This window comes from Moschus berezovskii, chromosome 23 (genome assembly GCF_049115385.1).
Source record: "Moschus berezovskii isolate FMDL1 chromosome 23, NW_MosBer_1.0, whole genome shotgun sequence".
Taxonomy (NCBI): domain Eukaryota; kingdom Metazoa; phylum Chordata; class Mammalia; order Artiodactyla; family Moschidae; genus Moschus; species Moschus berezovskii.
The window spans coordinates 42,692,829-42,713,639 of NC_142482.1; the positions used below are offsets into that span (position 1 = coordinate 42,692,829).

General features: G+C 41.2%; 1 protein-coding gene across 4 annotated transcripts; it reads left to right on the forward strand.

The window, feature by feature from the left end:
• The first annotated feature begins 1,518 nt into the window (after positions 1 to 1,518).
• Positions 1,519 to 12,573, forward strand: ZNF322 (zinc finger protein 322). Of its 4 annotated transcripts, none has more exons than XM_055406965.2 (4): positions 1,519 to 1,811; positions 1,915 to 2,038; positions 2,591 to 2,679; positions 10,091 to 12,573. In XM_055406965.2, exon 4 carries the CDS (start codon positions 10,273 to 10,275, stop codon positions 11,479 to 11,481), a length of 1,209 nt encoding a protein of 402 aa, XP_055262940.1. In that variant the 5' UTR covers positions 1,519 to 1,811; positions 1,915 to 2,038; positions 2,591 to 2,679; positions 10,091 to 10,272; the 3' UTR covers positions 11,482 to 12,573. The 4 variants fall into 4 exon arrangements, with proteins under 4 accessions (XP_055262940.1, XP_055262941.1, XP_055262938.1 ...); XM_055406966.2 differs by having other exon boundaries at positions 1,945 to 2,038; XM_055406963.2 differs by lacking the exon at positions 1,915 to 2,038.
• The last annotated feature ends 8,238 nt before the right edge of the window (positions 12,574 to 20,811 follow it).

Genomic DNA, 20,811 nt, shown 5'->3' on the forward strand with positions numbered 1-20,811 from the left:
GTTGACTTAAAAGTCAACATTCAGAAAACTAAGATCATGGCATCTGGTCCCATCACTTCATGGCAAACAGATGGGAAATCAGTGGAAACAGTGTTCATTTTCAGGGGGGCTTTATTTGCGGGGAGGCTCCAAAATCACTGCAGATGGTGACTGCAGCCATGAAATTAAAAGATGCTTGTTCCTTGGAAGAAAAGTTATGACCAACCTAGACAGCATATTAAAAAGCAGAGACATTACTTTGCCAACAAAGGTCCATCTAGTCAAAACTATGGTTTTTCCAGTAGTCATGTATGGATGTGAAAGCTGGACTATAAGAAAGCTGAGGGCCAAAGAATTGATGCTTTTGAACTGTGGTGCTGGAGTAGACTCTTTAGCATCCCTTGGACTGCAAGGACGTCCAACCAATCCATCCTAAAGGAAATCAGTCCTGAATATTCATTGGAAGGACTGATGCTGAAGCTGAAGCTCCATACTTTGGCCACCTGATGTGAAGAACTGACTCATTGGAAAAGACCCTGATTCTGGGAAAGATTGAAGGTGGGAGAAGGGGACGACAGAGGATGAGATGGTTGGATGGCATCACCCACTCAGTGGATATGAGTGTGAGTAAATTCCGGGAGTTGGTGATGGACAGAGAAGCCTGGCGTGCTGCAGTCCATGGGGCTGCAAAGAGTGGGACACAACTGAACGACTGAACTGAAGAGTGTTAAGACCCTGATGATGCTCTCACCATTCCCTAATCTCAGTATTGTGCTCCCAGTTCAAGTCTTTGGTCACATTATCCAGGCTTTTGTTCTCTATATTCCCAGTACTCATCCTTCCCCTTTGATGTCTTTCAGTAAACTTTTTTTCATTGAACAACTGAGCAGGGGGAGATGCATATATAGATACATTTACTTCAATCTGAAATAAAGCTCATTTCTGCTCCAACCCAAACAAGTGATTACTTAAGTTGATTCCAGCCCTGGAGCACAATCATAAAGGACTGGGAAACCTCCTACGATCACAGCAGTTCCAGCCTGCTCTGCAGTTTCCTGTACCCACACAGAGCCAACACTACCCGCTCTTTAAAGCATTTCATCCATCACTCTGGCCACATCTTAGGTGACGGAACGCTTCCACTGTGCTTTGGGAGACAATTTCTTTCAGATCCTTCCCGGGTGTTTTCCCCATGGTCGGAGACATCCATCTCTTGTGACGCTACTCTGGCCTACAGTTCTCTTTCAACAGCCTTGAGAAAAGAGAACAGAAGTCGGAAACTGTAATATAAACAGGGTTGCTTCTTAGACAAGCTGGCAGTGGGGTCCTCTACTCAGCCCGCATATCTCCGCAGAGTCAGAAAGTACCCTTAAGCAGAGTTCCCTTGAGCTCCGCCCCGAAACACCACGGGCCCAGGAGCGCAGGCGCCCCAGGGCCCCGCCCCCCATTTCAAAGGCTCGGTCCCTATTGGCCCAGAGGCCGGGATGGAGCGCCCTGGTCTCGGAACCGGGGAGATCATGTGATCCTCGGGGGCGGGGCTGCGCCGGCCGCTTCCCAGCCAGGCTGAAAGGGCTCGGGAGGCTAGCTGGCCTGGTTGGCCCTTAAATCGCACACTGGATGGCCTGGCCCGAGCTACCCTCGCCGAGCCGCGCAAAGAAGGATGCTCCTGGCTCTCGTCGGCCTCCCAGGTTTGCTTTCCTTCTTTTCCCGAAGGTGGGCCCTTAGGTTCACCGTCCGGAGCCTGCGGCCGCCAGGAAAACCAAACCCCGAGTGTCCGGAGAGTAACCGGAAGTGCCCTCCCAGGAGGAGGGGCGGCGCCGGCTGCAGCCGGGGTAAGCGCGGCCCGCGGGGCTTGGGAGGGGCATGGCCTGCGAGGCCCAAGGGTGTGTGGAGGGGTTCGGCGGGACTCGAGACCCCTCGGCCTCTGCCTGATAGGAGCAGCCTCTGTTCCTCGCGACGGTGCAGGGTCTGGAAACCCCCCCGAGGGCGGACTGAAAGGCGATCAATGAAAAGTTGAAAGAAGAGAAGCATAGTACTATCGTTCCTGGAGACAATAATGGTAAACACTGCCGGGCACATTTCTAAGCGCTCTGTATCTTTCACTCAGGGGAAAAAAAGCAAGGACGTGAATGGAGTTCACCCACCGCCCATCCCCATCTTTAAGGCAGAGATCGGTCATGTTTCATCCAGTCTGTATGCAGAAGAATCTGGTTTAATCTTCCCATAATTATTATTGGAAACCGACATTATATACAACTTTGTGTCATATGCACTTATCAACTGCATCTGGAGGTTTATAGTGGTAGAAGAATGGGTCATTGACCGCAGAAGTTGAGATAATACACTTAGCAGAGGCGAAAAATTGAAACAAGTAGAACAGGATTCAGGGCTTTATTATGAAGTTAGTCATTACCCAGAAGGACTCTCAATATTTTGTCTAGAGCTCTCTGGGAGAAAACAATGTGAGGAGAGGTGGGAAGAGGTAAGTTATGATTGAAAGATACTGACCAGACTGGGAAGTAAAGGGAACCAATTTTTAGATGTCCAGCGCCAGAAAAATTAAAAATTTCACAAAAATTTAAAATGTCTACATTTTTGACTTTTCCTCCAGGAGAGGGAAGAATTGAGTATTGTTAATAACTATGGACTGGAGACCTTTTGGAGCCAAAAGGAAGACAGTCTTGAGTCTTTCTTGTTATGGTAAGTAGCATAGCAAACTGTGTTTCTATATAAATGATGGAGTTTTAGGGGACAAGTGAGGGAAACTGGAGGAGAACAAGAAGGAATGGGATAAGATACTTGGAAAGAAGATACGTGTCCCTTTCTTAGCTCCTGAGGTAACCCTGCCTACCAGTGTTAGTGTATTTTCTACTCCTTTCCAACATGCTTATTCACCATAGGCTTTTAATTATTCCTTCATGATTGATTTGCAGCCCCCAAAAGACAGTATACTCGTTGCAGGCTCTGGAGTCAGAAGATGGATATTTACATCCTGGCTCTGCTATTTACTAGCTGTGAGTTCTTAGTTATTTAACTGCCGTGAGCATCATTTTTCTATCTGTAAGGTACAAACATTGCTCTTAATACCTATTTTACAATCTTGGAAAGATGAGATAATCCATGTAATCATTGAAAAATAAATGAGATAATCCCTAGCCTGGGGCCTGACACAGTAAGCATTAATAGATAGTGCTTTATTGACTTTAATCTCCTTGTCCCATACATCCTTTAACTGTAAGGATGGCCTTAGTCTTTGAAGTTCTACACTCAGCCTGTCTGCTTGGACTTTTACTGCCAGCCTGCCTCTTTTGTGCACTCCAATCCTAGCCATGAAGTGAGAACCAGTCTTCTCCTAGGATGAGATAAGAGAAACCTCTTAGCAAAGGGTACTCTGAAGCTGAGACTTGAAGGATATATTTTGGTTTGCCATTTGGAACAGCTAGGGCTGTTAGCCTAGCCTAGATTGCTACTGAGGCTTAGAGGATGAGAATGACTCTTTTTTGGTTCTGATATTCATTCATATTTTTCATTCATTCAACAGACATATTCTAGACACTAGGAATATTGCAGTGAACAAAAGACTGAAGTCCTAACCATAATGAAAGTTATACTCTAATAGGAGAGAGAAACAAATGAACAGATATAAAATACCACAAAGTTGGATGATAATACATGCTAAGGGGACATAGCTATTTTAGTTAAAGTTGCCAAGATGTGCCTCTTTTTGAGGAAATAATTTTCACTCAGAGACTTGAGTCAAATAAAGGAGCAAACTCCTTGGGTGAAAAGCATTCTAGGTGGATGGAGCAAGTGTAGCGATTCTGATGGGAGGCAGAAAAACTACATTAGGTGGTGCAGTGAGAACCTTAGGTTTTATTGTTAGTGTGGTAGAAACAGTTACAGTATTTTTCAGTAGGGAAGTATCATGATTTAGTTTAAATTTTGACAGCCAGACTGTATATTATTTCCTAGGTGCTGACATCCATCTAAAAGACTCAAATATGAATAAGAAAATGGTTTCCTTATTTTTAATTTTTTTTTCTTGGTGCCCTACAAATTATTGGCTATTTAGGGCAAATATGACACCCTGAACTGATAAAATTAGGGAATATTATAATTCATTTACCAGGCTATGACCATATTCAGAATTGTACGTTTATACTCTAACTCTTCTATTGACCTTAACAGTCAGTTCAGTTCAGTTCAGTCGCTCCGTCGTGTCCGACTCTGTGACCCCATGAATCACAGCACGCCAGGCCTCCCTGTCCATCACCAACTCCCGGAGTTCACTCAAACTCATGTCCATCGAGTCGGTGATGCCATCCAGCCATCTCATTCTCTGTCGTCCCCTTCTCCTCCTGCCCCCAATCCCTCCCAGCATCAGTGTTTTCCAGTGAGTCAACTCGTCGCATGAGGTGGCCAAAGTATTGCAGTTTCAGCTTTAGCATCAGTCCTTCCAATGAACACCCAGGATTGATCTCCTTTAGAATGGACTGGTTGGATCTCCTTGCAGTCCAAGGGACTCTTAAGAGTCTTCTCCAGCACCACAGTTCAAAAGCATCAATTCTTCGGCAACCAGCTTTCTTCACAGTCCAACTCTCACATCCATACATGACCACTGGAAAAACCATAGCCTTGACTAGACCGACCTTGGTTGGCAAAGTAATGTCTCTGCTATTTAATATGCTATCTAGGTTGGTCATAACTTTCCTTCCAAGGAGTAACAGTAGTACACATTTTAATAAGATAGAACTCCCAGAAAACCACTGTCTTATAGTAGCTGTTTGCATGACTCCAGAGTTTTACTTAGCTGTGATTCTGAAGTCTTCCTTTTCCTTCTAACATTTCTCTGTAAATGTTTTTTTTCTAGTTTTTGCATAATCCTCATATTAATCATTAACTGATTGAGTTATTTCATTATTTATTATCTAATTCATTAGTTTAATGCATTTTGAACAAGGCTGTGCATAAGAGACAGACACAGAGGATGACCTCAAGAAATGTTAGGGTTTTTTTGACCCTGAAGATGGAATTAAGAAAATAATAGAACCTGCCATTACTGAACATCTGTTAATTGAGCACCCAGGTCCTGAGCCAGGTCCTTTATTGACAGTATCCTTGTTCTCATGGCAACTCCTTAAGACATGTAATAGTATCTTCCTTATTTTATCAAAAGGGAAATAAAAGCTAAAGAAAGTAACTTACCCAAGTTCTCATAGCTATAAAAGAACATAGTGGGAATTTGAACCAAAATCTGATTCCAGGGTTTGAATATTCAACTTCAGCTAGCATAGGATACCAACTCTCAGCTCCCATGTTTTTGAAACACAAGATAAGATACATTTAAATTTTGAAATAATTTCATATTTACAAAAAGTTGTAAAATAATACAAGAATGCTCATACACCCTTCACCCACAGTCCCTAAGTGTTAACATTTTACTGTATTTGTTTTATGAGTCTGTCCGCTTACTTCTCTGTACATACATGTACCTTTGTGTACATTTTTTTTCTGAACCTTTTGAAAGTAAGTTACAGACATAATGCCTCATCTCAAACGATGAGAGAATTAAGTCCTAAAGTCCTAACAGATGCTAAGCCCTAAAATCCTAAGAGAATTAAATCCTAAAGTCATAGGTATTTAATGAATTAACTTCTCTCCCATGTAGTGCTACTAGCTATATGCATCTTTTAGAGAATTAAAAAAATAGTTACTCAAATCATTTTCCATAGGACTTCATTCTTTCCCAGAATGCTCGTTGAAAAAGCCTGTCCTAAATACTTAATTATTTATTCCCTAAAAACAAGTCTATTCTCTTTTTATTATCATTACAGTTATCAAAGTTAGGAAATTAGCTTTTGTATAATACTATTTGATCTTGAGATATTATTAGAGTTTAGCCAGTTGTTCCACTAATGTCATTTTAGGAAAAGAAAAACAAGTTATTTTTGTTGTCCAAGATCCAATCCACCATCACCCATTTCATTTAATTGTCATGTCTTTATTGTGGAACATATTCTCAGATTTTGTCTTCCATAACTTTGACTTTTTTTTTTAAGTTTAAGCCATTTATTTGGCAGAATTTCCTTCAATTTGGCTTTGTCTAGTGTTTCCTCCTGATGAGATTCAGGTTACAATGTTCAATGTTTGTTCCTCTCTTTGTGTCTTATTAGGAGACAATTTTATATCTTGTTATTGATGATGTTAACTGATCATTAGTTAAGATGGCATCTTCCAGGTTTCTATGAAATTACTTTTTTTTGGTCTTTGTAATTATTAAATGTCTAGTGGGAAGATATATTCTGATTGTGTAAATATCCTGATTCTCATAAAACTTTTCATCCACTGTATTTGCCTGAAACAATTATTGTTCTTCTTTTGATTAGACATGTGATGTTTTTAATTCCATCATTTCTTCTACATTTAATTTTTGGCTTCTTTAATAAAGGAAAAAACTTTCCCTTCTCCCTTACTATTTATTCACTTTTTAAATGAGTATGAATTCATCGATTCTTACTGTATTACTAATTTTTACTGTCTGTATTTATTTTAATGTTATTTGTTCCAGATTTGTGTAGTGGCAGCCCCTTCAGTGAGGCTTCTGGTCCTCTTAGCATATTATCACCACTTTTTGAGCACTTCCTTATTTTTTGGAACAACAAGATGTTCCAGGTTCATTGTGTAGTTTCTAAACCCTGAAATTAGCCATTTCTCCAGTGAGCCCTGGTTCCTTTCAGTGGGAAACGGTGTTTAGAAACTAAAATCTGAGTGCTTGGTATGCTCATTACTACTGTGATTTCATTGTTTCTGTGATCTCTCAGCAGACATTAGGAGACAATATATATATACTTTAACATTTCTATTTTTTCTGTGTGTACTTCAAAACCTTGACTTCCTACTGATACTTCTAATTCTAGTTAAACACTGTAGATATAGAGTTCATTCTAGCCTTTCTCTTTTCTGTGTTTCTGACTCCCTTATCTGACAGTGAGACATCTGGTTGCCATTATATTATTTTGTCATTCCTAGTCTGTGCATTAGTAGTGAACCTTTACCAACATGGGGGAAAACTCCTACTAATTACAGTTCAGTAATTGTTTATAGTTCTTTTTATCTTTAGTTTGAGTTTATATAATTCTAATACTGTATTACAGAATTTTTAAGTTATTTTCTCCCTCCTGGGTGGTTTTATTATTAATTTGAAATACAGACGTCTTTGTTTTTATTTGAATTCTATTTTAATTATTTTCTCCCCTAGCTTTTCTGTTTATTTATTTATTGAATATGTGAAATGTAACAGTTTAAAAAGTTAAAATGTGTGTTTTTACAAAAATATATACTAAAGAAGAGTATATATTTCTTTCTCTTTCCTTCACCCTTTGGTACCAGTTTCACTTTCCTGTCCTTTTGATCCCATTTCCATCTGCCTTGTAATAACCAAACTCCTCATTAGTTCTGTCTTTTCTAAGTTTCTTTTTGACCAAATGAATAGATCCATGTGTAGTTTTTTAAATTTCTACTTCATTCTTACAGAAAATGTAGCATACTTTTTTACACCAGTGCTTTCTAAAATTTGCAATTTATCCTGAAAACTACTCCACATCAGTTCAGAAAAGTTGCCTTCATCCTGTTTCACAGTTACAGAGTACCTCATTATATGTGAACATACTTGCTCTGTGCCAGACAGTGTCACAGGTGCTAGAGAAATAGCAACAAATGAAATGAACTAAAATCCTTGTCCTTTAAGGGGCTTACGTTCTATGGAGAAAAATAAGACATGAAACGAGACGAGGGGTGTTGCATGTGTGGGTCATCTGTGATGGAGATGTGTCATAATTGAAATTAGGATGGTCAGTTATGGCCTTACTGAGAATACCACAGTTTATCAAAGATTAGAGTGAGATGAGGAAGGGAGCCTGGAAGATCTTGAGCACTTTAGCAGTGAGAGACTTACAAGCATAAAGACCTTGAAATAGAAGTGAACCTGGATTGTTTGAACAAAAGCAAGGAGATCAAGATGACTGGCATGCAGTACAAATGAGAAGAGCAGGGAAGTGTGTCAGAGGGGTAGCTAGGCGTCAGATTTCCTAGGGGCTTTTAGATTCTAATAGCAGTTTTGTTGGAGCAGTGAAAGCAAGTATTTGCAGTATGTTCCAGAAACCTTGATAAGATTTAAGATAAGAATTAAAGACAATGAACAGATTGATTTCTTTTGAGGAATTTTGCTGTAAAGAGAAAGAAGTGAGAGTAGCTCGAGGATGAAATGGTTGAGAGAAGTTTCTTGGTGCTTTTGTTTTAGGAGAGGTAACAACTAGTTTGCTGATTAGTATGATTTAGTGGAAAAGAACAAATTGGTATTGCAGAAGAGAGAGGATAGAATTGCAGGAGTGATGTCCTTGCGGTGAAAAGGGGGTGGAATCCAATACCCCGACCAACAGATTGTCCTTAGATTGAGCAGGGGCAGTTTGTCATCCATGGTATCAGAAGGAAAGATGGAGTCCTTGACCACACTTGCAAGAGGTTGGTTGTTGTGGTGGGAGCATGTGCAAGTGTTTTTTATGTTTTTGTTTTTTTCCTTCCTTAGATTTTTTCTCGGTAAAATCAAAAGCATAGTCGTCAGTTTTTATTCCTTAGGTGACAGAGGAGGGGGTTTGAATATATGAGGTGGTCAAACATGAAATGATCATTGAAGAGTACGTGTGAAGGATATGGAAAGTGGTGTTTCTTCCCCTCTGTTTCTCATGTTTCTTCTTTAATAATCATTGGCAGTTGATAAATACAATAGCTTATTACATTTATCTGTTTCTCCCTTGTCAGCCTGTTGTTTTCCTTAGTGTTAGTCTATATTCCTGTATTTCCTGTTGGTCTTGAATCTTTTAACTTATCTAGTGGTGTAGCCTTACAGAAGATAGGGCCTGAGAAGAAAGACCTCGGGCAGCTCAGTGATAAAGAATCCACCTTCCAGTGCAGGAGACAAGGATTCAATCCCTGGGTCAGGAAGAGCCCCTGGAGAAGCAAATAGCAACCCACTCCAGTATTCTTGCCTGAGAAATTGCATGGACAGAGGAGCCTGGTGGGCTACAGTCCATGGGGTTGCAAAAGAGTTGGACACCACTTAGAGACTAAACAACAACAACACGAAAGACCTCAGTGTCTCTCTTCTGTCTGTCTCTCCTTTTTAATCTCCCAGTCATTTGAAGATGCGATTGTCTGTCTTACTGGGGAAGAGGAGTAGTTGGTTGGACTCTGAGCACAGGGCCCTTTTCAAATGTTATAAAGGATAATTATATAATTGTGATCTTTCTGTGTATAAGGACTTCTTTAAGATGCTCAATCTTTGGGTATTTCAGTACATGTGCATCCCTCTAAAAACAAGAAAATCTGTGCCGTATCCCTTCACTGTACAAAGAAAAGCCTGGCATTAAAGAAAGGTTTGAAGCCCAGGCTTTTAACTACAGTCATTTTTCTTTTTGAGCAAGGTTTGTGCTCTTATGGTCATATCAAAGCAGAATCTTAGATCCCTTTATCATAATAGTTATTATAAGAGCTAACACAGAATGCTTCCAATGAAATACTAACTTATTATTCAACTCAGTGATGTGAGATAACTTCCATCATTCATCCATTTTATAAATGAAAAAACTAGCCACAGAGTGATTAAGAAACTTGCCAGACATCACACAGCTAGGATGATAGTAAGAGAAACTTTTTTCTCTCTTTACACTGAGAATTCTAGTAATCATTAACCATTTCCTTCCAAACATTCTACAGAAAGGACTGCACAGGTATTCATAGTCCCTTTTGGGTTGTTTTCCTCAAGAGCAGGCATATTGATTATTAGATGTCTTGATTACTCAGTTGAATCAAGGGAAGAGGAGGAATCCTGGTTTTGAGATCACTTGAGTTGATTAAAGAAACAATTCTTCCTGGTACTTTCCATGTATGTGTTGCTGGTTTGTTTTAGTTAGAGAAAAACTTATTGCTTTCAACCCCTGTGAAACGTAGAGCCCATGTGGAATTTGATGCAGAAATTCTCTCTTTTCTACAGCAGTTTTAATTTTGAGCGTGTTAGTTATGGAAATATAAATAATATTTCTTCTTTGTCTCACAGGGTTGTAAATACCACGTAAAGAACGAGTGCATGTGATGCTGGAAACTTGTAAAGAGGAACTGCTCATGACTAAAAGGCCTAAGACAGATATATCTTTCAAGTCCTTATCAAGAAAATGACTATGAAGAAAATGATGGGTCAGGAAGACCAGTGGAAAACTCCCTAGGAGAGAGCCATAGAAAATGTACACTTCAGAAGAGAGATATAATCAGAGAACTCAAAAAAGGAAAATATATCATGTATGCCCTCAGAAGGGTAAAAAGATTTTTATTCATGTGCATGAGATTACTCAAATAGATGATCAGATATACCAGTGCCTTGAACGTGAGCAAAACTTTTGTGAAAACTTAGCTCTTATTATGTGTGAGAGAACCCACACTGGGGAGAAACCTTATAGATGTGATATGTGTGAGAAAACCTTCATCCAAAGCTCAGATCTTATTTCACATCAGAGGATCCATAGTTATGAGAAACCTTATAAATGTAGCAAATGTGAGAAGAGCTTTTGGCACCACTTAGCCCTTTCAGGACACCAGAGAACGCATGCAGGTAAAAAATTCTATACATGTGATATCTGTGGCAAGAATTTTGGTCAGAGCTCTGATCTGCTTGTCCACCAGCGAAGCCATACAGGCGAGAAACCGTATCTGTGTAGTGAGTGTGATAAATGCTTCAGCCGAAGTACAAACCTCATAAGGCACCGAAGAACTCACACGGGTGAGAAACCATTTAAGTGTCTGGAGTGTGAAAAAGCTTTTAGTGGGAAATCCGATCTTATTAGCCACCAGAGAACTCATACTGGTGAAAGACCCTACAAATGTAATAAGTGTGAGAAAAGTTACCGACACCGGTCAGCCTTTATTGTTCATAAGAGAGTACATACTGGGGAGAAACCCTATAAGTGTGGTGCCTGTGAGAAGTGCTTTGGCCAGAAATCGGACCTTATTGTACACCAGAGAGTCCACACAGGTGAGAAGCCGTATAAATGCTTGGAATGTATGAGAAGTTTTACCCGGAGTGCCAACCTCATCAGGCACCAGGCAACTCACACTCACACTTTTAAATGCCTTGAATATGAGAAGAGCTTCAGCTGTAGTTCAGACCTTATTGTGCATCAAAGAATTCACATGGAAGAGAAACCACATCAGTGGTCTGCATGTGAGAGTGGCTTCCTCCTAGGCATGGACTTCGTTGCCCAACAGAAAATGAGAACTCAGACAGAGGAACTGCATTATAAATACAGTGTCTGTGATAAAAGCTTTCACCAGAGCTCAGCCCTTCTTCAACAACAGACAATCCACATCGTTGAAAAACCATATATCTGTAATGTGGCTGAGAAGGGTCTTGAGCTCAGCCCTCCCCATGTATCAGAAGCCTCACAGATGTCTTGACCAGACAAGAAGTTATTATACCATAAAAAATATATATATAGATATGTATTTACAATGTAAGAGAACTCATTGAAGATGGAGAACTCAAAGCAAATCTCAGACTTTCCTCAGAGCTCAGACTTTATTGGGGACCAGAAAATCTACAGTTGTAGGAACTTGAGAAATGGTTTGACCAGAGAACTGTCTTTACAGAACCGTATCAATCACTCCAGTGAGAAACCTTACAAATGCCCTGAGTTTTTGGAAAACCTTCAGTCCATGCTCATGTCTGATCACCCACAAGAGGATTTATACAGGTGGGAAACTTACAAGTTCGGTGAATGTGAGAAAGCTCACTAGCAGTGCTCACCTCTCCTCATTCCAAGAGAATTCAGATCAGAGGACGATATTTTTTTAATGCCCTGTGAAACAGTGCTTCAGACAGTATGCACGCCTCATTGGATATAGAAAGCCCCATTGGAAACAAAATCCAACAGTTGTGAAAAAAGCCTCAACATAACTGACTTTATTACCTATCAAAGAAGCCATACAGGTGAAAATTTGTGTATTTGCCTTGAATGTGGCAGAAGCATTAAGGGGAGAGCCTTCTTGGGTTTGCAACCCCCCCCAAAAAAAAAATCTGATGAAGGACCTTATGAATTCTCTGAATGAGAAAAACTTCTCTCAATGATCAGTTCTTGTACACCAGGGAACTTGTATAAGTGAAAGACCCTATAAATAACCCTAAGTCTGGGGGAAAAAAAATAAATCCTTGCAGGAAATCTCTACCTTATTGGGCCCCAAAGAAAACTACTCTGGAGAGCATTTTGTAGACCTCTATAGAGGTCTCCCTGTGGACTGTGTACATTTAATAGGTATGAGAAGAACTGTTCTCATAGTTAGTTGACCCCTGTAGTAGAGATGACTTTTAATGGAGTCGACATGCGAACAGTTTTGTTTAGATACCCAGAAACTTGTTCTGGGAAGAGCTAGGGCAGGTCGGAGTAGGCCTGATGGGTAACTCAGGTAAAGATGCTTTTCTTTTATCTGAACCACTGAATGATTGCTTTCAGTTTTTAAAATTTGGAACTCCAATAAAAGAAAGGACTGTAATTGAGATAGAAAGTGTGGCATGTGTTACTGTTGGGGAAAGAAGTACATTGACCTTGCCTCTGTTGATTTTCTAATTCTCGGGTAGAATGGGGACTAGTGTGTGGATACCAGCATGGGAACCTTCTGCTGGTTGTGAAAAGAGCTAAACAACTAGGGAGTAGTTATCCTAGATCAAAACACTCCCCAGAATTCCCCCTTTGGAGGACCAGCCTCATAATAAGGCAGAATGCTCAGCATTTTACTTGGTATGAATTGAGGCATACCTTCAGTCCTCGCCCTAAAATATCTTTCGGATTATTACTGGTATTTGCAATTTCAGCTTTAGAGATTTGTTTGTTATCAACACAGAAGTGCAAATTCCAGGATGATCATTATAATTTTGCTAGTTGCCATATTTGTGTGACTTCATTTATCATGTTTCTTTCAATAGTAAGATGTATTCAATCAACTCCTTGCAAAGTGTTTAAGGGAAGGCTGACAGACTCGTAAGTCTGAGTTGGCACAGAGTAAAACACATACTGATGCATTGTTAATGGAGAAACGACTGATGTTAAGAATCCTGACTGAAAAGCTGGTGTTCCCCCCAGCCCCCCATCATCCTGTTTATAGCAAATCCAAGCCTCGTAATGATATACCCTTCATTTATTTTGGTTCTGCCAAGGAAAGGGAATACTTTTTTATTTCTGGGGAAAAGACAAGTCACCACAATATAAGGTGTACGTTTGGCTTATAAAGTAGGATTCTAAATGCTAGAAGGGAGAAGGAGTTGGCATTCATCAGAGGTTTCAGGATAAGCACTTCTGTCCAATTTAGTATAATTATGATTAACATTCTCCGGAAACAGTCTAATTAATCCATGGATCTATAAATGCATGCTTGTGGGGGTATTTTTTCCCCTTCCTTCAGATTAAAAGACATTTAATATAAATACTTAAGAGTCCTACAGTATTTGGGACTGTAGACTGGTGAATAAATATTTGCGGTCCTCTGATTTATCTTAGCAGAACCTAAACTCTAGACAGCATTGGTGTTTGGACTCATGGGGGTGGCCAGCTGCTCCACTGCCACCTTGTGTATGGCTCCAAGCTTTGATCCTAATGGACAGGTTGGTGACTTTGGTAATCTTAGGATCAGAGGATATAACTCACAGTGATAAAGAATCTGATTCTAGGCTGTTTTTTCTTTCTTTTGAAAAACAGATCCTGGAAGTTTATTTGATCTGATGTGTTTTAGTAATTTTCATTAGCTCTTTACACCATAAAAACTTGCTCAGTGTGATAAAACACACGAGATGTATTTGTTTATTTTGATGAAAATCATGCCTATCACTAGTATATGTTTGACAGTTGTAATTCTTAAAATAGTATTGGATATATGGCTTGGTGGTGATTAAAATTAGTCCATATGGCTACTTGTTAGTCATTAGAACTTGGAGAAGGGCACAGTTGTAACTTTGGTGGGGCAATGACCTGCCCCTTTCAACTAATCTTACTGGTAATTGTCTCTAGTCTTTTAAGGATGGACCATCCCTCAACCGAAACTTTGAGGGTATGAAATAGGTCTGAGGGCTTTTAACCATGGGGGAAAAAGGGTGTTGGTATTACTCCTATAGAATACCTGAGGTTGGAGAGGACCACTTGGGAGCCTGTAACCAAAACTAGAAGGTAACTTCTGGAATGGAGGGAGGTTCTCTTGAGACAGTGCCAACCTAAATCTACCTCAGGTAAGTAGTTAGAGGAACTTTATCAAGATTTCAGACCAAACAAGACACTTGTATTCAGTCAGTGTATTCCTATGCTTTAATGTTTTTGTTTTCCCCTAATTCTTAAATAAAAACATTGTTCTGAAAACTCCATCTCTGCCTCCACTGTCCTAAGAAAAAGCGTTTCCCCTACATTCGTGTTAACAATAAAGCAGATGTTCAGGAATCCTTACAGTGTGTACGTATATTAAACCATCATCATGTATACCTTAAATACCTTACATTTTATTTGTCAGTTACACCTCAATAAAGCTAGGGGAAAGAAAGTGGATATTCATGTGACCTTTAGGGCTACTGGTGACACTAGCCATTGGACCATCGCTTGAATTCCATTGATCCTAAAAAGTAGGATCCTGAGAATTTTTGATGTTAAGAAAGAGTGAATGGAAACCTGGAAGGGATTACTGTCTTTGCTGTAGACTTTGGATCCTATTGGAGCCTCCCCACTGCATTACATACTAAGTGCGGGGAGGAGTAATAGCTTAAACTAACCATCAGTTCAGTTCAGTCGCTCAGTCGTGTCCAACTCTCCGCGACCCCATGAATCACAGCACGCCAGGCCTCCCTGTCCATCACCAACTCCCGGACTACACTCAAACTCATGTCCACAGAGTCGGTGATGCCATCCAGCCATCTCATTCTCCGTCGTCCCCTTCTCCTCCCGCCCCCAACCTTTCCCAGCATCACAGTCTTTTCCAGTGAGTCAACTCGTCACATGAGGTGGCCAAAGTATTGCAGTTTCAGCTTTAGCATCAGTCCCTCCAATGAACATCAAGGATTGATCTCCTTTAGAATGGACTGGTTGGATCTCCTTGCAGTATAAGGGACTCTCAAGAGTCTTCTCCAACACCACAGTTCAAAAGCATCGATTCTTCGGCGATCAGCTTTCTTCACAGTCCAACTCTCACATCCATACATGACCACGGGAAAAACTATTGCCTTGACTAGACGGACCTTGGTTGGCAAAGTAATGTCTCTGCTTTTTAATATACGATCAAGGTTGGTCATAACTTTCCTTCCAAGGAGCAAGCGTCTTTTAATTTCATGGCTGCAATCAGCATCTTCAGTGATTTTGGAGCCCCAAAAAATAAAGTCTGACACTGTTTCCACTGTTTTTCCATCTATTTCCCATGAAGTGATGGGACCAGATGCCATGATCTTTTTTTCTGAATGTTGAGCTTCAAGCCAACCTTTTCACTCTCCTCTTTCACTTTCATCAAGAGGCTTTTGAGTTCCTCTTCACTTTCTGCCATAAGGGTGGTGTCATCTGCATATCTGAGGTTATTGATATTTCTCCCAGCAATCTTGATTCCAGCTTGTGCTTCTTCCAGCCCAGCGTTTCTCATGATGTACTCTGCATATAAGTTAAATAAGCAAGGTGACAATATACAACCTTGATGTACACCTTTTCCTATTTGGAACCAGTCTGTTGTTCCATGTCCAGTTCTAACTGTGGCTTCCTGACCTGTATACAGGTTTCTCAAGAGGCAGGTCAGGTGGTCTGGGATTCCCATCTCTTTCAGAATGTTCCACAGTTTATTGTGATCGACACAGTCAAAGGCTTTGGCATAGTCAATGAAGCAGAAATAGATGTTTTTCTGGAACTCTCTTGCTTTCTCCGTGATCCAGCGGATGTTGGCAATTTGATCTCTGGTGCCTCTGCCTTTTCTAAAACCTGCTTGAACATCTGGGAGTTCACGGTTTACATACTGCTAAAGCCTGGCTTGGAGAATTTTGAGTATGACTTTACTAACCATATGTGGGGCTAAAACTCAGAAGCAGCAAAACTCTATGTGAGTAAGCTACACCCTCAAAGGACAATTTTTTAACTTTCAATTTCCAGTAAGTAGAATCCACATATGACTCCAGTTCTACCTTTCTCCCACCTTGTCTTATTTGTTGGAGATGGTTAAAATGATGGCATTGGTGTACCTCCCATTATAAAGTTTTCTCCAGTTTACATCCATTTGCTCTGTCACAGAATAGGTGTCCCAGCGTTTTAAGTGGCTCTCACTGTGGGAAAAGAATAAGAGTTAAGACAGTTTGTGTTGTCTGAAATTTGGATTGGTGAAAAGGGCAAGGGACAATGGTACAATTTCAAGGCCTTTGGCTTTCATGCTTATTCCACCGCCCCCACCCCCCACTTAAAGTGATGCTGGTGAGAAATATTTCTGGAAAAAACTGTAGTCCTATCCCTTACAGGTAAGCAGAGGAGGGGTGGTGCCACACTGTCTCTGGGGTAGAAGAATGGAAAGGGGCTTCCCAGGACACACACATGCCACCGGAGTTGAAATAGTTCACATTGCTTCCAGGATGATGGGGGTGGGGCGGATTTGTAATGCAACTGAAGCTTTCTTGTTTCACGCCCCAAACATTAGCTTGTGTCATTACTCAACCCAAGTGGAGACTTGAACTTAAAAGTTAGGGAGCCTGAAAGCTGTTAACCCTTGCAGAAAGAATCCTTTCTCCACCTGGCAGAAGACACTTAAAAATAGAGATATAGCCATCCTACTATCTGTAGTGACTGATAACATTAGTGAAGAAATAACTGGTGATTAGTGAAGAAAAGAGAAGGCTTATGGATCAGCTCCTGGTGTTTATCTTTCATACCCACTTTCAAATTCTCTGCAACACTCTTGTACCCGGGAATCTTGGTCTTAATTTCCTGGCTCAAAAAGTTGCATTAGTACATCTGAGAAAGAGAAGTATTTTATACAGAATTCTAAGTGGACCTCCTCACTATCGAGTCCCACACCTCTTCTAATTGAGGAGTCTGTCTCCCAGGTGGAGAAGTCGGTGCTGCTGTGGAACACACGAGGACAGTTTGTTTGGGGGCAGTAGGGCCATATCGTGGTTTGCCAACGGGCTGTTTGAACCAGATCAGTTGTTCTGACTGGGCAGGGGACAGATAAGGGAGTTGTATGGAACCGTCACTGCTGCCGTGACCTGGCTTCTCTGTCAACGTCATAAGCCCACACTCTCAGGCCTCATTCTCCGTCCCTATTCAGCCACCACCACCATCCCCATAAGATCATCGACTACAGTGAGAAAAACCTCCGGTAGTCAGAGCCCTCCTGACCACTTCAAATCTCTCTATCCTGCCTTTCTTCTCCTGAAGCAATAAATATACTGGCTCGTTTAAGGTCAAGCTCATTCTCTTCAACAACCTCTGGAACCTTCCTTGTTTATCTCTCTATGGATTTTTTCACTTACTTCTTTCATTAAGATTTTTCCCTCACATTTTCAAAAAATATAACTGTCCTTTCATTCCCTGTCTTCTTTTTAAGTTTAGGTTGCTAGTTTTTCTCTTCTTTTTTCCCATTCCAGAATTCACCAGCTTAAAATCTATACAGCCTCCATTTCTAAGTATTCATTTCCTATCACTAGCCTCCCTAGTATCTATTATCTGATGATCAGAAGTGACTGTGAACGATATCCATGGATAAAGCACTCTCCTGGGCAGGCACAATTTTATGGAATGTGGGCCAAATGATAACTAATATTTAAAGGGAAGTGCAGTTTTCAAATGGCCATTCTTTGTGTTCCATTGTGCAGCATTAAGTCTTTATGCTGCTGCTAAGTCACTTCAGTCGTGTCCGACTCTGTGTGACCCCATAGACGGAAGCCCACCAGGCTCCCCCATCCCTGAGATTCCCCAGGCAAGAACACTGGAGTGGGTTGCCATTTCCTTCTCCAATGCATGAAAGTGAAAAGTGAAAGTGAAGTCTCTCAGTCGTGTCCGACCCCCAGCGACCCCACAGACTGCAGCCCACCAGGCTCCTCCATCCATGGGATTTTCTAGGCAAGAGTACTGGAGTGGCTTGCCGTTGCCTTCTCCAATGCATGAAAGTGAAAAGTGAAAGTGAAGTCGCTCAGTCGTGTCCAACTCTCAGTGACCCCATGGACTGAAGCCTCCCAGGCTCCTCCGTCCATGGGATTTTCCAGGCAAGTCTTTATACAGACCAGTTAAGTGTGAGGAGGTTCAGTTCAGTTCAGTTCAGTCACTCAGTCGTGTCCGACTCTCCGCGACCCCATGAATCACAGCACGCCAGGCCTCCCTGTCCATCACCAACTCCCGGACTACACTCAAACTCATGTCCATAGAGTCAGTGATGCTATTCAGCCATCTCATTCTCGGTCATCCCCTTCTCCTCCCGCCCCCAACCTTTCCCAGCATCACAGTCTTTTCCAGTGAGTCAACTCGTCGCATGAGGTGGCCAAAGTATTGCAGTTTCAGCTTTAGAATCAGTGCTTCCAATGAACACCCAGGATCGATCTCCCTTAGAATGGACTGGTTGGATCTCCTTGCAGTCCAAGGGACTCTCAAGAGTCTTCTCCAACACCACAGTTCAAAAGCATCAATTCTTCGGCGATCAGCTTTCTTCACAGTCCAACTCTCACATCCATACATGACCACGGGAAAAACCATTGCCTTGACTAGACGGACCTTGGTTGGCAAAGTATTGTCTCTGCTTTTTAATATACTATCAAGGTTGGTCATAACTTTCCTTCCAAGGAGAAGGCGTCTTTTAATTTCATGGCTGCAATCAGCATCCGCAGTGATTTTGGAGCCCAAAAAAATAAAGTCTGACACTGTTTCCACTGTTTCCCCATCTATTTCCCATGAAGTGATGGGACTAGATGCCATGATCTTTGTTTTCTGAATGTTGAGCTTCAAGCCAACCTTTTCACTCTCCTCTTTCACTTTCATCAAGAGGCTTTTGAGTTCCTCTTCACTTTCTGCCATAAGGGTAGTGTCATCTGCATATCTGAGGTTATTGATATTTCTCCCAGCAATCTTGATTCCAGCTTGTGCTTCTTCCAGCCCAGCGTTCCTCATGATGTACTCTGCATATAAGTTAAATAAGCAAGGTGACAATATACAGCCTTGACGCACTCCTTTTCCTATTTGGAACCAGTCTGTTGTTCCATGTACAGTTCTGACTGTGGCTTCCTGACCTGCATACAGGTTTCTCAAGAGGCAGGTCAGGTGGTCTGGGATTCCCATCTCTTTCAGAATGTTCCACAGTTTATTGTGATCCACACAGTCAAAGGCTTTGGCATAGTCAATGAAGCAGAAATAGATGTTTTTCTGGAACTCTCTTGCTTTCTCCATGATCCAGTGGATGTTGGCAATTTTATCTCTGGTGCCTCTGCCTTTTCTAAAACCTGCTTGAACATCTGGGAGTTCATGGTTCACATATTGCTGAAGCCTGGCTTGGAGAATTTTGAGCATGACTTTACTAGCGTGTGAGATGAGTGCAACTGTGCAGTAGTTTGAGCATTCTTTGGCATTGCCTTTCTTTGGGATGGGAATGAAGACTGACCTTTTCCAGTCCTGTGGCCACTGCTGAGTTTTCCAAATTTGCTGGCATATTGAGTGCAGCACTTTCACAGCATCATCTTTCAAGATTTGAAATAGCTCAACTGGAATTCCATCACCACCACTAGCTTTGTTCGTAGTGATGCTTTCTAAGGCCCACTTGACTTCACATTCCAAGATGTCTGGCTCTAGGTCAGTGATCACGTTATCGTGACTATCTTGGTGTGAGGAGGTATTTCCTCAATATTCTTTCCCTGAGAATTGAGTCTCAATGGAGCATCTTTACTGAACATGAATACTTTGTGCACCATTGAATCTGGTATCACAAAGCCCAGTTTCAGAGCAACTTGCTCAGTAATCTAAATCATCTGCAAAGTAACTTCATGGACTTAGATGAAATGAAGTAGGTTGAATCTTGGTAAGCCTCCATGCATCCCTCATTTGTCACTTACAGGGAAGAGGTCTTCAATTATTCTTACACATTGTGTTACTGGGGCTTCTGAGTGCTTACTGAATGACTTGCCTCCTTGGGTCCTTCTCAGGGAAATGATATGACTCCATGTTTCCTGGTGATCAGAGGAACTAACACATCTACCCAAACTGCACAATTGAGGATGGATATTAGGCATTTGAATCAGAACTTTTAAAGATTTCTATTAGGGTCAGGCACCCACTCCAGTGTTCTTGCCTGGAGAATCCCAGGGACGGGGGAACCTGGTGGGCTGCCGTCTATGGGGTCGCACAGAGTCGGACACGACTGAAGCGACTTAGCAGCAGCAGCAGCATTAGGGTCAGGCAGGAAATTTTAGGGGGAGAGGTACAAAGAAAGAACTAAGAATGTAATGACTGTTGAGTGAGGGTCCAATATCTGAATCACTGCTATTAAGGGAAAAGAAACCAACAGTGATTGATGATGTCTATTTTAAGGCCATGTATGGCCATCTTGAACATTCAAAATATTCCCCAAGAAGAAGTAATTTTAAAAGAGGTACAAAAAGAAAAATCCCTCATCATCTCAGCAATTATCTCAAGCTCTATGCTGATGAATTAGCAAATAATTCTGCTCCTTTTCTTAGCCAATAGTAAAGTAAATTTTCTCTGGCAGCAAGCGTATGCATTATATGAAAGCTGTTTAATGAAGAACCAGCATGTT

Bases quoted from the DNA above. Each gene is read 5' to 3' on its own strand.
- ZNF322 (XM_055406965.2), top strand. From the start codon at position 10,273: ATGTACACTTCAGAAGAGAGATATAATCAGAGAACTCAAAAAAGGAAA.